Source organism: Leptodactylus fuscus, chromosome 8, assembly GCF_031893055.1.
Source record: "Leptodactylus fuscus isolate aLepFus1 chromosome 8, aLepFus1.hap2, whole genome shotgun sequence".
In the NCBI taxonomy this organism is placed as follows: Eukaryota; Metazoa; Chordata; class Amphibia; order Anura; family Leptodactylidae; genus Leptodactylus; species Leptodactylus fuscus.
The window spans coordinates 2933449-2951571 of NC_134272.1; the positions used below are offsets into that span (position 1 = coordinate 2933449).

Consider the following 18123-nt stretch of genomic DNA (forward strand, 5'->3'; position numbering starts at 1 on the left):
TACGTGTGCACTCTCTTCTCTCTCCTGTCGCTACCACCAGACTGCGCCGCTGTTATATACGTGTGCACTCTCGTCTCTCTCCTGTCGCTACCACCAGACTGCGCCGCTGTTATATACGTGTGATCTCTCTTCTCTCTGCTGTCGCTACCACCAGACTGTGCCGCTGTTATATACGCGTGCACTCTCTTCTCTCTCCTGTCGCTACCACCAGACTTTGCCGCTGTTATATACGTGTGCACTCTCTTCTCTCTCCTGTTGCTACCACCAGACTGCGCCGCTGTTATATACGTGTTTACTCTCTTCTCTCTCCTGTCGCTACCACCAGACGGTGCCGCTGTTATATACGCGTGCACTCTCTTCTCTCTCCTGTCGCTACCACCAGACTGTGCCGCTGTTATATACGCGTGCACTCTTTTCTCTCTCCTGTCGCTACCACCAGACTGTGCCGCTGTTATATACGCGTGCACTCTCTTCTCTCTCCTGTCGCTACCACCAGACTGCGCCGCTGTTATATACGTGTGCACTCTCTTCTCTCTTCTGTCGCTACCACCAGACTGCGCCGCTGTTATATACGTGTGCACTCTCTTCTCTCTCCTGTCGCTACCACCAGACTGCGCCGCTGTTATATACGTGTGCACTCTCTTCTCTCCTGTCGCTACCACCAGACTGCGCCGCTGTTATATACGTGTGATCTCTCTTCTCTCTGCTGTCACTACCACCAGACTGTGCCGCTGTTATATACGTGTGCACTCTCTTCTCTCTGCTGTCGCTACCACCAGACTGCGCCGCTGTTATATACGTGTGCACTCTCTCCTGTCGCTACCACCAGACTGTGCCGCTGTTATATACGCGTGCACTCTCTTCTCTCTCCTGTCGCTACCACCAGACTGTGCCGCTGTTATATACGCGTGCACTCTCTTCTCTCTCCTGTCGCTACCACCAGACTGTGCCGCTGTTATATACGCGTGCACTCTCTTCTCTCTCCTGTCGCTACCACCAGACTGCGCCGCTGTTATATACGCGTGCACTCTCTTCTCTCTCCTGTCGCTACCACCAGACTGCGCCGCTGTTATATACGTGTGCACTCTCTTCTCCATCCTGTTGCTACCACCAGACTGCGCCGCTATTATATACGTGTGCACTCTCTTCTCTCTGCTGTCGCTACCACCAGACTGCGCCGCTGTTATATACGTGTGCACTCTCTTCTCTCTGCTGTCGCTACCACCAGACTGCGCAGCTGTTATATACGAGTGCACTCTCTTCTCTCTGCTGTCGCTACCACCAGACTGCGCAGCTGTTATATACGTGTGCACTCTTCTCTCTGCTGTCGCTACCACCAGACTGCGCCGCTGTTATATACGTGTGCACTCTCTCCTGTCGCTACCACCAGACTGTGCCGCTGTTATATACGCGTGCACTCTCTTCTCTCTCCTGTCGCTACCACCAGACTGTGCCGCTGTTATATACGCGTGCACTCTCTTCTCTCTCCTGTCGCTACCACCAGACTGTGCCGCTGTTATATACGCGTGCACTCTCTTCTCTCTCCTGTCGCTACCACCAGACTGCGCCGCTGTTATATACGTGTGCACTCTCTTCTCCATCCTGTTGCTACCACCAGACTGCGCCGCTATTATATACGTGTGCACTCTCTTCTCTCTGCTGTCGCTACCACCAGACTGCGCCGCTGTTATATACGTGTGCACTCTCTTCTCTCTGCTGTCGCTACCACCAGACTGCGCAGCTGTTATATACGAGTGCACTCTCTTCTCTCTGCTGTCGCTACCACCAGACTGCGCAGCTGTTATATACGTGTGCACTCTTCTCTCTGCTGTCGCTACCACCAGACTGCGCCGCTGTTATATACGTGTGCACTCTCTTCTCTCCTGTCGCTACCACCAGACTGCGCCGCTGTTATATACGTGTGCACTCTCTTCTCTCTCCTGTTGCTACCACCAGACTGCGCCACTGTTATATACGTGTGCACTCTCTTCTCTGCTGTCGCTACCACCAGACTGCGCCGCTGTTATATACGTGTGCACTCTCTTCTCTCTGCTGTCGCTACCACCAGACTGCGCCGCTGTTATATACGAGTGCACTCTCTTCTCTCTGCTGTCGCTACCACCAGACTGCGCCGCTGTTATATACGTGTGCACTCTCTTCTCTGCTGTTGCTACCACCAGACTGCGCCGCTGTTATATACGTGTGCACTCTCTTCTCTCTGCTGTCGCTACCACCAGACTGCGCCGCTGTTATATACGTGTGCACTCTCTTCTCTCTGCTGTCGCTACCACCAGACTGCGCCGCTGTTATATACGTGTGCACTCTCTTCTCTCTGCTGTCGCTACCACCAGACTGCGCCGCTGTTATATACGTGTGCACTCTCTTCTCTCTGCTGTCGCTACCACCAGACTGCGCCGCTGTTATATACGTGTGCACTCTCTTCTCTCTGCTGTCGCTACCACCAGACTGCGCCGCTGTTATATACGTGTGCACTCTCTTCTCTCTCCTGTCGCTACCACCAGACTGCGCCGCTGTTATATACGTGTGCACTCTCTTCTCTCTGCTGTCGCTACCAACAGACTGCGCCGCTGTTATATACGCGTGCACTCTCTTCTCTCTCCTGCCGCTACCACCAGACTGCGCCGCTGTTATATACGTGTGCACTCTCTTCTCTCTGCTGTCGCTACCACCAGACTGCGCCGCTGTTATATACGTGTGCACTCTCTTCTCTCTGCTGTCGCTACCACCAGACTGCGCCGCTGTTATATACGTGTGCACTCTCTTCTCTCTGCTGTCGCTACCACCAGACTGCGCCGCTGTTATATACGTGTGCACTCTCTTCTCTCTGCTGTCGCTACCACCAGACTGCGCCGCTGTTATATACGTGTGATCCCTCTTCTCTCTGCTGTCGCTACCACCAGACTGCGCCGCTGTTATATACGTGTGCACTCTCTTCTCTGCTGTCGCTACCACCAGACTGCGCCGCTGTTATATACGTGTGATCCCTCTTCTCTCTCCTGTCGCTACCACCAGACTGCGCCGCTGTTATATACGTGTGATCCCTCTTCTCTCTGCTGTCGCTACCACCAGACTGCGCCGCTGTTATATACGTGTGCACTCTCTTCTCTCTGCTGTCGCTACCACCAGACTGCGCCGCTGTTATATACGTGTGCACTCTCTTCTCTCTGCTGTCGCTACCACCAGACTGCGCCGCTGTTGTTGTCATCTAATATGACGTGGAGATCCTCTCCACCAATCACAGCGCAGGCTGATAGAGCAGCAGCCAATAGCAGAGCGCGCAGCTGGTTGTTCTCCCGCCCCCGGTCTGCAGAGTAATGGCTGCGCTGTGTCCAATGAGTGTGTGACCGGGGCAGCCTCCTCGTACGTGTCACTGCCGGGTGTCCGGGCCGCCCAGGTAAGCTGTCACCGGAACATCGCCGCTGCTTTACGGCCTCTGTACCGGGGGGATTCCTGTTCAGTCACGCTCGGGTAACTGTAAAGTACCTTGGGATGGAAGGGGTTAATGAGGAGGCTTTACCGCGCCATATGGCCAATGTTTACACAGGGTTTGTGGCGCCCCCTCCGGACACTCCGTGTAATTACCCTGAGAGGGTGTCATGGTGGGAAGATGAGAACATTGTAAGGACAGTGACCTGTATATAGGGGGTCAGGGGTCCAGTACATGGTATATAGGGACAGTGACCTGTATATAGGGGTCAGGGGTCCAGTACATAGTATATAGGGACAGTGACCTGTATATAGGGGGTCAGGGGTCCAGTACATAGTATATAGGGACAGTGACCTGTATATAGGGGGTCAGGGGTCCAGTACATAGTATATAGGGACAGTGACCTGTATATAGGGAGTCAGGGGTCCAGTACATAGTATATAGGGATAGTGACCTGTATATAGGGAGTCAGGGGTCCAGTACATAGTATATAGGGACAGTGACCTGTATATAGAGGGTCAGGGGTCCAGTACATAGTATATAGGGACAGTGACCTGTATATAGGGAGTCAGGGGTCCAGTACATAGTATATAGGGACAGTGACCTGTATATAGGGGGTCAGGGGTCCAGTACATAGTATCTAGGGACAGTGACCTGTATATAGGGGGTCAGGGGTCCAGTACATAGTATATAGGGACAGTGACCTGTATATAGGGAGTCAGGGGTCCAGTACATAGTATATAGGGATAGTGACCTGTATATAGGGAGTCAGGGGTCCAGTACATAGTATATAGGGATAGTGACCTGTATATAGGGAGTCAGGGGTCCAGTACATAGTATATAGGGACAGTGACCTGTATATAGAGGGTCAGGGGTCCAGTACATAGTATATAGGGACAGTGACCTGTATATAGAGGGTCAGGGGTTCAGTACATAGTATCTAGGGACAGTGACCTGTATATAGAGGGTCAGGGGTTCAGTACATAGTATCTAGGGACAGTGACCTGTATATAGAGGGTCAGGGGTCCAGTACATAGTATATAGGGACAGTGACCTGTATATAGGGAGTCAGGGGTCCAGTACATAGTATATAGGGATAGTGACCTGTATATAGGGAGTCAGGGGTCCAGTACATAGTATATAGGGACAGTGACCTGTATATAGAGGGTCAGGGGTCCAGTACATAGTATATAGGGACAGTGACCTGTATATAGGGAGTCAGGGGTCCAGTACATAGTATATAGGGACAGTGACCTGTATATAGGGGGTCAGGGGTCCAGTACATAGTATCTAGGGACAGTGACCTGTATATAGGGGGTCAGGGGTCCAGTACATAGTATATAGGGACAGTGACCTGTATATAGAGGGTCAGGGGTTCAGTACATAGTATATAGGGACAGTGACCTGTATATAGGGGGTCAGGGGTCCAGTACATAGTATCTAGGGACGGTGACCTGTATATAGGGGGTCAGGGGTCCAGTACATAGTATATAGGGACGGTGACCTGTATATAGAGGGTCAGGGGTCCAGTACATAGTATATAGGGACAGTGACCTGTATATAGGGGGTCAGGGGTCCAGTACATAGTATATAGGGACAGTGACCTGTATATAGGGAGTCAGGGGTCCAGTACATAGTATATAGGGACAGTGACCTGTATATAGGGGGTCAGGGGTCCAGTACATAGTATATAGGGATAGTGACCTGTATATAGGGGGTCAGGGGTCCAGTACATAGTATATAGGGACAGTGACCTGTATATAGGGGTCAGGGGGTCCAGTACATAGTATATAGGGACAGTGACCTGTATATAGGGGTCAGGGGTCCAGTACATAGTATATAGAGACAGTGACCTGTATATAAGGGGTCAGGGGTCCAGTACATGGTATATAGGGACAGTGACCTGTATATAGGGGTCAGGGGTCCAGTACATAGTATATAGGGACAGTGACCTGTATATAGGGGGTCAGGGGTCCAGTACATAGTATATAGGGATAGTGACCTGTATATAGGGGGTCAGGGGTCCAGTACATAGTATATAGGGACAGTGACCTGTATATAGGGGGTCAGGGGTCCAGTACATAGTATATAGGGATAGTGACCTGTATATAGGGGGTCAGGGGTCCAGTACATAGTATATAGGGACAGTGACCTGTATATAGGGGTCAGGGGGTCCAGTACATAGTATATAGGGACAGTGACCTGTATATAGGGGTCAGGGGTCCAGTACATAGTATATAGAGACAGTGACCTGTATATAAGGGGTCAGGGGTCCAGTACATGGTATATAGGGACAGTGACCTGTATATAGGGGTCAGGGGTCCAGTACATAGTATATAGGGACAGTGACCTGTATATAGGGGGTCAGGGGTCCAGTACATAGTATATAGGGACAGTGACCTGTATATAGGGGGTCAGGGGTCCAGTACATAGTATATAGGGACAGTGACCTGTATATAGGGAGTCAGGGGTCCAGTACATAGTATATAGGGGTCAGGAGAGCCTCAGTGTCCAGTACATAGTATATAGGGACAGTGACCTGTATATAGGGGGTCAGGAGAGCCCCAGTGTCCAGTACATAGTATTATAGGGACACGGACCTGTCTATGGGTACCCTATGGCGCCCCTACTTGTACCCCCCTGCCCTGCAATATCTTGCAGCTGTGCTGAATGTTTTTGTGACTAGATTGTAGTCTCGGCCTCCTCCAGGACACCAGGCGTCTGCAGTCACTTACTTAGTATTGAAGAGCGAAGCAGCGATCTTTGGTTGTGTGACAGGAGTCACGGTCACAGTCTTTGCGTCTCCCTAGCCTAAATTTTGGATGTACTTTTGGAACCTAGAGCAAAAATCTGAGTCTGACTGTTGGTGGTTTTGAGTGTTGGGGGTCCGTATACTGATGACCCCAGTTACATGCAGCAGTATACATGTATTCTGTATGTGGTCGCCCTATGTGGAATGGAAATAAATCCACATTTGATGGACTATTGTACACTGGTGTCAGGTGTTACAGTTTGTTGTTGGGGTTGGCACCTGTTGTGTTGTCACTGGGTGCCGCACCTTGCACAACCTCTGCCACACCTGGGCATTGCCATAGCAGGCCGCTTGCACTTTCATATTGCAGATTTATTAACCTTTGACTTTTGGAAATAAATACTGGCAGATCCTGACATAACTGTATGAGGGCCTTAAAGAACCTCCCTAACCTTCACACTGGTGTCGCTTCTACGCTGTTGATCATAATGGAGTCTGTCGGGTCTTTTTAAAACCGGAGGAGGAAATTGTCCAAGCAGGTCACCGGACACTGCAACGGAGACTGCGGCGCCGATGTAAACGTAGCCTTAGTGGTGTCGGTCTATTGTAGGAATAGAATGTCAGTGGGTGACAGCTGTGGCCAGTCAGAAGCTGTAAAGAGGTCCGCGGTCAGGTGGTGGGCGGTCCGCGGTCATGTGGTGGGCGGTCAGGTGGTGGGCGGTCCGCGGTCATGTGGTGGGCGGTCAGGTGGTGGGCGGTCCGCGGTCATGTGGTGGGCGGTCAGGTGGTGGGCGGTCCGCGGTCAGGTGGTGGGCGGTCCGCGGTCATGTGGTGGGCGGTCAGGTGGTGGACGGTCCGCTGTCAGGTGGTGGGCGGTCCACGGTCATGTGGTGGGCGGTCAGGTGGTGGGCGGTCCGCGGTCAGGTGGTGGGCGGTCCGTGGTCATGTGGTGGGCGGTCCGTGGTCATGTGGTGGGCGGTCAGGTGGTGGACGGTCCGCAGTCAGGTGGTGGGCGGTCCGCGGTCAGGTGGTGGACGGTCCGCGGTCATGTGGTGGGCGGTCAGGTGGTGGGCGGTTCGCGGTCAGGTGGTGGGCGGTCCGTGGTCATGTGGTGGGCGGTCAGGTGGTGGACGGTCCGCGGTCAGGTGGTGGGCGGTCCGCGGTCAGGTGGTGGGCGGTCAGGTGGTGGGCGGTCCGCGGTCAGGTGGTGGGCGGTCCGTGGTCATGTGGTGGGCGGTCAGGTGGTGGGCGGTCAGGTGGTGGGCGGTCCGCGGTCAGGTGGTGGGCGGTCCGCGGTCAGGTGGTGGGCGGTCCGCGGTCAGGTGGTGGGCGGTCCGCGGTCAGGTGGTGGGCGGTCCGCGGTCAGGTGGTGGGCGGTCAGGTGGTGGGCGGTCCGCGGTCAGGTGGTGGGCGGTCCGCGGTCAGGTGGTGGGCGGTCTGCGGTCAGGTGGTGGATGGTCTGTGGTCATTAGATATAATGGTTGGCTCCGATCTCCCTCCACTGTTAGGTCAGGCCTTACTGCTCAGCGTCATGGCTGGACTACGAGGAACGCCCACCTGACAGTACAAACCTATGGAAGAATATTGTCAGGGGGGCGTCCCTATGAAGACGTGAAAGTCCATATCTAATAATATTAATAATTGTACCCTATAATTAGTGACCTCCAGTTATAAATATCTCATTAGTGATCAGACCTGGTGAATATAAGAAACTTTGTAATAATCTGATTATGGAATCTGTTTCCTTCTCCACTTTTCAGGCAGATCTGGTTTCTCAATAATCTATGGGGGGGGGGGGGGGGGGTTAGAGATATAATAGAAGCTTAACCCTGTTGTGCACCTGCTTAGCCCCAAGGACCCCTCCATCTCCACCTATGTCTATATAGTGACTATGGGTCAGTATACTGTATGTCAGGCCTCTTCCCAGTACAGGATAGTGTGAATAGAGGTGGAGTGGATATATAGTGACACGTCTGTACTATATATAGGGACTATTAGCTGTAATACACACACGGCTCTTATATAACAGGCTGTTATAGATTCTGCTGCGGCCGGGTAATTCTGCTCCAATACACAGGGAACGCTCCCGGAGCGATGGCGCAGCCGCTGTCACCCATGTGCCCTTCATGTTTGTTGGGTTAGATCTGAGCCGACAGTCCTGATGGGGTTTAATACTTCAGACACGTCGCGTGATATTCTATTGTCATGTGCAGGATATGAACCAGTTATTATTATATATGGCCTCATGTCATGGCAGGTTGTCAGACTATGGAATTATTTCAGGATTGCTGCTGCTCTGATCTCTGACAATGAAAGGGAAAAAGGGGCGTGGCCTAAACTAATCGATCATTAATTACAATCCAAGTGTAAGAATCAGTTAATTGAGATTTTGATCCCTGGCTGTGGGGTCGGAGTCGGGACCAATTTTTGGTGAAGTTGGAATCGGAAAAAGTGACGGTTCAGTCTCCGGCTTCAAAACAAAGTGATGAATAATTTCTGATCACATTGTAGAATGATTAGTATTATGTAATGAATTAGATGTTACGTATTTACTGTCCTGCTCATGTTCAATGGCCGCGGCTCTCTGCACCGAAGGACCCCCGGACCCCCCTCTAGCACCCAGAATGGAGACTGACGCGGCCCAGTGTCTCAGCCCCTATTACATGGATGGGGCCGGAATTGGGGATGCCTAGACATGAGCAACCATATCCTTCTTATGATCACGGGGGGGTCTCTGGGTCGGACCCCCACAATTAGAGAGGGGCCACATGATGGCATACTTACTGGCAGCATTAATAAGCGTATCATGGCCGCTGGGTTGTTGCCTCTGCATTAAAGTGCATTACGTCAGGTGAATATTCTGCCTTATTTATAATTTATAGCAAGTCCAAGTGGTAAAACCAGCAGAGCCGTCACCGCACCGTCTGCAGCACCAGAACTCGCTCCGTGCCCAAGTGCATGATGGGGCCGTGAGCAAGCAGTAAGGGCCAGGATTTCTTCTTTCTGTCCTTGGAGATTCCGGGCTGGTGAGATTGTCAGAGACGACCTGTCCAGAGTTATTAATGGAGCCTTGAACATCACAGGTTTGTGTAACCGGAGGTTTTAGCTGCTGGTACATGTGCCATAGGGGTACAATGCACGGCCATGTCTCCAGGGCTCTCTTATTCTGTTAGTAGGTGCAGCACATTGTATGAGCACAGCCTTGGGGTAGGTATATGGGATTTATTTTAGGAAGAGGTGCTAAACTTCTGAGAAACCCTGCACGCTATGTGTTCTATAGGTGTTATATGTGATGTGATCTGTATGGAGCCCCATATAGTTCCTGGCCCTGCCGCCGCCATGTATATAGGAGGTGATACCCTTTATTATGTACCAGTCTACGTTCGGGGATCTTACCCATCATGGTCTCTGTGTATGGAAGGATCCAGACGTCATTAGGAATAAGTAGCATTGTAATCAAACCATTACCGGCCCTTTAATAACTTACAAAATGGTCACCGTCAGGTCGAGCCCGGGCGACACCACAGAACCTTCTGCCGTTGTTCAGACCAGTCCACCATTGGCCTGAAGTGAGAGCCGCCTGAGCCAATGATCCAGTGGAAGGTGAAACCAGGGCCCTGTGCGTTATATGCTATATATCCCCTTTAATATACCTAGAATACCTTCCTGCTGGTGCATTAGTCTATAGCTATATGTATATGACCGAGTAGCTGTGCACACACCGTGCGTCATGTGTCCTGCTCTTCAGGATACTATTATGTACTGCATGCTTGTAGGGCTACTAGTCACATATCGGGTTCCTGTTCAGTGTCTGTATATGGCTGACGTGTGATATGTGCAGACCCCGAACTAGCAGGTCTATTGGCGAATCTGAGTTCAGCAACTTACCACAATGTGAAAGCCTTGCCTATCTCGTCCATTGACTTCTCTGATCAATGTTTGTTCAGCAGGTTTTACCTCTTTACCTTTTGTTTTTGACCAGGAGAATGCCAAGTACCATAGTGTGGGCAACGGACATCTGGGGCAAGGTGTATACGCTATCTACTGATGGACAACAGTGGGAACTGTGCAAAGACGGACAATTGGAGTTCAAGCGAATTTCTGCTGTGCAAGCATGCTGCTGGGGAATAGCCTGCAACCATCAGATATACGTCTACGTACACGCCAGCGACTTACCCATCCGATATCAGGAGGAGACTTATGAGAACCAGGTACAAACTTCTTGTGCACTACAAATCCCAGCACACCCTGCACAGTCACTGACCAATCTTATGTCTCACAGCGGATCTGTCCTCGCTTATGACACCAGAAGTAACAGATGTTTTCTTGGAATTCCTCCTGGAAGTATATGACTATATTTCCATCTGGGGCAGTAGTTTGTGCACGGTTTACGCTCATGTGCTATAGGCGATGGGAATGGGGACAACCAGATGTCAATTTACTTTGACATTTCCAGGAAGGATAACAGAGAAATTGGACAATGTGGTTGTGCTATTAAGGGGGAAAAAAGTGCTAAAGCGATGTAGAAACACATCATGTACAGGAATGGGACCTAATTTGGGAAGTGGGCATGCTTTATGGAGTCCCAGCATGTCCATATCTCTGGTGACTTATCGCTTTAGTGTTGCACCAGTAGGAAGGCTAGAGAGTGGCTAGTGGAATCCGGTGGCTAGAGAGTCGGTTTGTTCATCACTGCACATGTGCGACCACCAAACAGGAGCGCTAAGGGTGGACATTGCTCATGGAAAATGGATCTCAAAACAAACCAGATGCATGGAAGACAAGTACATGGTTTATAATAGTTCAGTATTAAACCAGTATGGTGCAAAGATGATTATTGTTCTATCTGGCATCACTTTGCCCTATATTCAATAAGCAATAGGGTTATTTAACCCCTTCACAACTGCTGGATGACTTCACTTGTCCAACAGGGCGCGGTATAATTCTGCAGGGAAATTTTCAAACCTCTTTGCAGAGTCTGCAGCTGACGGGGAGAGAGCGAGAGAGAGACTGCGCTCAGTGACAGCCTATGACAGCCGCTACCTTCATGATCGCTTTTTACACAGATTTCCGGGAGCCACCATGACTCTCCCTGCTCCTGTCCTAGTGATCATAGCATCATAGGGTGCCAGGTAACTGCAGGACCCCATGCACATGATGGATTGTGTATCTGATGTGGGGCTGAATTTGCAGTAGAGTCCACTCATGTGACACTTGGAGTAACATCCTGGTGTCTTCCATGATGCCCGCGTCTCTCTGGGGCTTCTGACTTTTTTTTTCTGATGACTCTGATCAGAATAGGACTTTATTCTCATCGGAACAAAATGGACTTTTGGACACCTCCTAGTAGGGACATCAAAAGGCACATTCAGCCGTTCAATGTTATTTAAAGGGAGAGGTCCTCTTTAGTATTGTCTGCATTTTCTGGTCCTAGAACTCTGGGCCTACTCCAGATATTGTCAGGAAACCGCTAACACCCTCTCCTCGCTCCTCGGAAGGATTACATCCATTTTATTAGCTATACCCTATGATTTCCTTTTTGATTCCTGCCCCATATTTAGTCTTCTCTGTTCTGTGTTTGTTGTCAGCGCTGGAATCCGGTGGATGGATTTTGTGAGCGGCTGCTGCCCAGTGACCGCTGGCAATGGAGTGACGTCACTGGTTTTCAGCACCAACCTCTAGACAGTTTTACTCTCCCCTCACCACACTGGGAATGGGAGTCCGACTGGTACGTGGATGAGAATATAGGAGGAGAACCCACCGAGAAAGGGGTAAGTCTAGCAATGTAACTAATGGTGCAATCTGTTATATTTCTTGTCATATATTCTGGTGTATAGAAGACTCCCTTGTAAGATCTTCTAGTCTATAGAGAATCTCTAGTAACGCCTGTGAGTCCATGTCGATCCTCTTGTAAGGCCTACTAGTCTATAAAGATCCTCTTGTAAGATCTGCAGGTCTATAAAGATTCTCTGAGAAGTTGTTGTAGCCTCTGGTAATGTCTGCTGCTGGTAGAGAACGTCTTGTAAGCTCTTCTAGTTCATAGAGATCCTGTAAGGTTCAGTAGTCTATAGAGCATGTCTTGTAAGTCCTAGTAGACCATCGAGAATTCCTTGGAAGGTCTAGTAGTCAGTACAAAACCATTAGACCTAACAGTTGTGGAGAACCTTTTGGAAGCCGTAGTAGTCTATACAGAAGTTCTTTAATCTGTAGAAAATCTCATGGAAGTCCTGGTAATGTGTAGAGAAGCTCTTAGAAGGCCTAATAGTTTTAGAGAACCCCTAATAATCTATGGAGAACCTCTTGGGAGTCCTGGTAAGTTACAGGTAAGCTCTTGCAAGGGGTGATGGAAACTAGAGAATCTCTTGTGAGGTTTGCTAAGTCACAGAGAAGCCTTTGTAATGTCTACTAGTGTATAGAGAACCTGTTATAAGATCTGCCTGTCTATACAGAACCCATGTAATGTCTGCTAGTCTATAGGGAACCTCTAATAAGGTGCGATAATCTCTTCTCTTCTCATCTTTAATAGAGATGAGCGAGTACTGTAGGGATCAGCCGATCCGAACAGCACGCTCGCATAGAAATGAATGGACGTTGGTTACCTTTATTATTGCTCTCATCTTTGGCATGTAAAATGTAAAAGCTCAAAATTGACTAAATAAAGAATTAAAAAAAAAAAAGAAAAAAAAAAAGAAATGAATGGACGTAGCCGGCACGCGGGGGGTTAAGCGGCCGGCCGCTGTCAAAGCGGAAGTACCAGGGGCTTCCATTCATTTCTATGGAGCGTGCTGTTCGGATCGGCTGATCCCCACAGTACTCGCTAATCTCTAGTCTTTAAAGTTTCCTGCTGCGGTGACCCATCTTGTAATGTCTTCCAGTCTGATTCTACACAACCTATCCCAGTCCTTGGCAGTCACATCCTCACATTATAATGTCTTTGTATTCCCATCCAGCCGGTATTTTCTTGTATTGCTTTTCTTACCCTCCACACGTCCGATCACCAGATCTTCCTTGATGTCCTGTTTATTTTAGGGCTGGACCTATGCTATAGATTTCCCTGCAACGTACACGAAGGATAAGAAGTGGAATTCTTGTGTGAGACGCAGGAGATGGATCCGATACAGAAGGTACAAGTCAAGGAACATTTGGGCAAAGGTAGGTATTCTTCTGCAGAGGAGTTTATTCTGTAAGGTGTACAGTAAGTGAAGCCATGTCCTTACACTATGGAAGATATGCAGCCTTATAGGAAAAATAGACTGAGAGAGAATAAAGTGCAGGAGTCTGAGCAAAGCGGAAACACGGAGCTCTGTAATACACCAATAAGCGGGTGGTGCTGGGGGCCAATAGGCGGGTAGTGCTGGGGGCCAATAAGTGGGTGGTGCTGGGGGCCAATATGTACAGAGAGAAAACTCCTCTAATAGACTATAAGGGCCCCTGGATGAAATTGTTTTGACGTCCCCAGTGACATTTTAGAAGTTTTGTTTGTTTTCCATAATCTGATCGCTGAAACTAAGGGGCAGAAGAGCTGAGCTGATCATTGTGCCCTCCGGCTTTGCTTGGATGATCCTTGTAGACTCGGAGCAGGGTATAGTTATATAGGGAATACTCTGCTTGGATCCTCATGGAAAATCAGGCAGATAAAGTGTCACCATGGTCATCTGAGTGCTGCTGCCTCTTGGTTTAAGCAATCGGTGAGGTCTCAGGATCCAGATCTCCACCAATAAAAACTTGTGACATGGTCGATGTCCCAGCACTCGGCATCTTTCACCGATCAGATGATATGTGAGCATTGCACAGAGCTGGAAGTAGATGGCGTCACCTCAAGGTAAAGAGCTGAGCTGTAGTATTGTCACTACACAGTATACAGAGCCATCTGCCTCCGGCTTCCTACAATGTGCTGTTATAAGCTCTTGGGTGGGGGTGCAAGGGGTTGGATCTGCACCAAGGTTTTATTGAAGACCCTTCCTAAGGATAAACAGTGAATGTGTCATCTTCAGCAACTACTTTAATAAGCCGTACAAGTAAGGTGCAAATAAAATTGCCCACATGTATGATAAAAGAAAATTTTGGTTTTATTTGTCTTTCTTAAAGTGACTCTATGCAATGACCATCTGAAATTTTTTTCTTGATGTTTTTAGATTCCCTGCCACATTGAGAAAGATCAATTACCAGATCCTTTTAATGACATCTCAGTCGGGGGATGGGAGATCACAGATGAACCAGTGGGCCGTCTTTCTATTTGGACAGTTTCGTTGCAGGGGAAGGTGTGAGCTTAATGTATATGCTTGCCATAGAGTTTGTTTTCTGTGTCCCATAGGCTTCTATGGGCCTGTCTGTGCCGCAAGCACCGAGCAGAATAGGACATGCTCTGAGTATTGTGGCACAGACTCGCAGCCCGCACACGGACCCGAGGAAAACACAGTAGTGTGTACAGGCCCATGGAGAAGTGTGCAGGTTAGCACACTGAAGAAGCACATGGATGTGTGTATGAGGCCTTATTCAGGAAAATAGCTACTGAGAGAAGAAACACAGAAAAGACTTGTGCGTCCAGTCCCCACCACTCTGCTCCCCCCCTTCTCCTGGGATTCGGGGGTATGGGTACCCTGGACGTTGATGCTTCTGTAATATTACCATTGCTTTCTCTTAGGTTTGGTACAGAGAGGATGTTTGTCATGTCAATCCTGAAGGATCATCCTGGTCAGAAATAGAAACACCTAGTGAGGTCATCCAGATAAGCTGCGGCCCCGATGACCTGTTATGGGCCGCCCTGTGGGAAGGACAGGCCATTGTAAGGAAAGGTATCAGCAGGAATAACCCTAAAGGTAAATGCAATCCCTGTGATCTTCTGCACTACCTTGTCTGCACCTAGACATGTTTTTCATTGGAAGATCAACACTATTGTGTTAGATGAAACGTGCACAAGTGAGAAAACCCCGATAGCACAAATATGTCCATACACATGAACGTGTTGCATTTAACCTGATTTTCTGGGATTTATAGACAGCAGTGGTGTCAGTATTTATTTCAAAACCATGTAAATTACCCCCGCTCCAGCGCTCTCTCTCTACTGCCACCTATAGGTAACTACTCCATAAAGCAGTGTATTAAAGGGGTTTCCTGGAGCTTGCACGTTGATGGGCCACATGTGATATAACACCCAGGACCCTCACAGAAGAGGCTGAATACCAAGCACAGCGCTGTCCTTAGAGGCTGGTATTACAGACCCCATTCACTTGAATGGGACTGAGTTGCTGCTGTACCATGTGACTGATGAATGGGATGTCATTGGCACAGGGAAGAGGCAGCGGCACTCATGAGCACGGTGGTCTGTTCAGATACCTGATCTGTAAGGGTGCCGGGTGTTGGATCTCCACTGATCACCTATTGATAACCTGTCCTAAGAATAGGTCATGAATATATATATATATATATATATATATATATATATATATATATATATATATATATATATATAAGCCCCAGAAAATCCCTTTAGGCTAAGGCCCCTCGTTGCAGAAATGCAACTCGTTTTGTTGTGTTTTTTTGGGGGGGGCCTCAGCCTTAAGGAGCTTTGATCCCAAGCCGACCACTATGTTTTGTATCGCCTGGTGTTTCCCCACCGCCGGGGTCCTCTTATCCATCCATCCATCTAAGTGCTATGGACTTGGTAGAAAGAAACTGAGATTCCCTTAAGAATATTTCCATCCAACCCCAAGACACTGCCTATAACACAGGATTGCTGACTTTGCTGGTTTCTTTGGGTCATACATGTCACTTACATTATTACACAGTTAACCATTTCCTATAATGTTCCTTGTTTTTCTGCTGATTTGTGTGCACAAGGCGAAAATTCTTTACCTAATAATAATAATGAGCTGATTTTTCCTCCTGATTCTGACTCATCTGCCTGTGGTGACGGATGATTTTGCATTGAGGCCCTTGTGACCATCTACGTTCGCTCCAATGTGTGATGTTTCTCATGACAGGTGTTTCCTGGGACCTTGTGGACGCCCCCACACCCGGCGATGGGATCATGCATGTGTCAGTCGGTGTTCATGTGGTTTGGGCTGTGACGAAGGAACGTAAAGTAAGTCCTATATAGAAGGTTATCCCAGGTCAGCTGTCACTGACTGTCATACACGACCAATACATTTCGCCTGTGGTTTGTTCTGTATGGAGGAGGCGCTGGAAACCTTCACAAAGAAGTCCTGGTGTATGTGAGAGGACATCAGCACACAGAATAGGTGGAGATAAATCTAGAAACCAAAATAGCCCGTCCCTGGACGACCCCTTAAAGGGCCCCTGTCGTTTTCAAAAACCTTTGGACATGTCATAGTGACAGCAATTCTGATTGGAGCAGACCTGGTGCTGAGACTTCCTATGGACCTGTATGCCAGTGGTAACATTATAGCTCTGCCCTATCATTCCCCTGTATACGGGTATTATACCTGTATCTACTATGTGTCAGCCATGTTATCGCTCTGCCCTATCATTCCCCTGTATACGGGTATTATACCTGTATCTACTATGTGTCAGCCATGTTATAGCTCGGCCCTATCATTCCCCTGTATACGGGTATTATACCTGTATCTACTATGTGTCAGCCATGTTATAGCTCTGCCCTATCATTCCCCTGTATACGGGTATTATACCTGTATCTACTATGTGTCAGCCATGTTATAGCTCTGCCCTATCATTCCCCTGTATACGGGTATTATACCTGTATCTACTATGTGTCAGCCATGTTATAGCTCGGCCCTATCATTCCCCTGCATACGGGTATTATACCTGTATCTACTATGTGTCAGCCATGTTATCGCTCGGCCCTATCATTCCCCAGTATACGGGTATTATACCTGTATCTACTATGTGTCAGCCATGTTATAGCTCGGCCCTATCATTCCCCTGTATACGGGTATTATACCTGTATCTACTATGTGTCAGCCATGTTATAGCTCGGCCCTATCATTCCCCTGTATACGGGTATTATACCTGTATCTACTATGTGTCAGCCATGTTATAGCTCGGCCCTATCATTCCCCTGTATACGGGTATTATACCTGTATCTACTATGTGTCAGCCATGTTATCGCTCGGCCCTATCACTCTTTATGTAGGATGTCTTGGTCATTTTCTCCATTTTTTTGTTGTCTCTTATCCAGGTGTGGTTTAGAAGAGGAGTGAACTCTCACAACCCGTGCGGCACTAGCTGGATAGAAATGGTGGGAGAGATGGCGATGCTGAGCGTTGGACTCAATGATCAGGTAATGGATCACACCAGGCAGACAGTGAAACCAAAAACACCAAGGCTATTTTGACAACATTGATGTAGATTATGGGGACACTTTTTTTTGTCCAGTATTAACTATTGATTCACTTTTTCTGGCAGCACTGAGTATTTCAGGAATTGATTGATTGTGGCACTCTGATTCTACATTTGTGGTTTGTATCACATTCAGGTCTGGGGCATCGGATATGAAGACAGAGGTGTATACTTCCGGCAGGGTGTTACCCCAAGTGAACTCAGCGGGAAAATGTGGAAAGCCATTTTGGTTCCCAGAGAAAGTGACAGGTCAAACTCTGGAAGTGTCTCCAGTATCAACAGGTAAAGACATCTCGGGGTGAACACTGCGCGCGGAGTGATACCGGCCCTGCGCGCGGAGTGATACCGGCCCTGCGCGCGGAGTGATACCGGCCCTGCGCGCGGAGTGATACCGGCCCTATGTGTGGAGTGCATTCTTACTGCTCCAGCATGTTCTGCCTATACAGAGGACACTTCACCAATTCTAGTTCTTACCATTTGCTTATTTACCCCCCCCCCTCCACTGATTCCATTTTGTATTTTCCCTCTCACCTCCACCATTCCTGAGTAATGGGTACATGTAGTTTTGGTGCCTGATGTGTTATTTAATATCTACACTGTCAGG

General features: G+C 48.8%; 1 protein-coding gene across 1 annotated transcript in view; it reads left to right on the forward strand.

Annotated features, from left to right (window-relative positions):
• The first annotated feature begins 3324 nt into the window (after positions 1 to 3324).
• TECPR1 (tectonin beta-propeller repeat containing 1) overlaps positions 3325 to 18123 on the forward strand; it is a 38997-nt gene continuing 24198 nt past the window's right edge. Inside the window, exons 1-9 of the mRNA XM_075284999.1 lie at positions 3325 to 3415; positions 10183 to 10411; positions 11789 to 11971; positions 13230 to 13352; positions 14336 to 14461; positions 14845 to 15019; positions 16184 to 16284; positions 17359 to 17460; positions 17656 to 17801. Of these exons, the coding sequence (XP_075141100.1) occupies positions 10187 to 10411; positions 11789 to 11971; positions 13230 to 13352; positions 14336 to 14461; positions 14845 to 15019; positions 16184 to 16284; positions 17359 to 17460; positions 17656 to 17801 (1181 nt within the window). The 5' untranslated portion in view covers positions 3325 to 3415; positions 10183 to 10186. The remainder of the gene's footprint in view (positions 3416 to 10182; positions 10412 to 11788; positions 11972 to 13229; positions 13353 to 14335; positions 14462 to 14844; positions 15020 to 16183; positions 16285 to 17358; positions 17461 to 17655; positions 17802 to 18123) is intronic.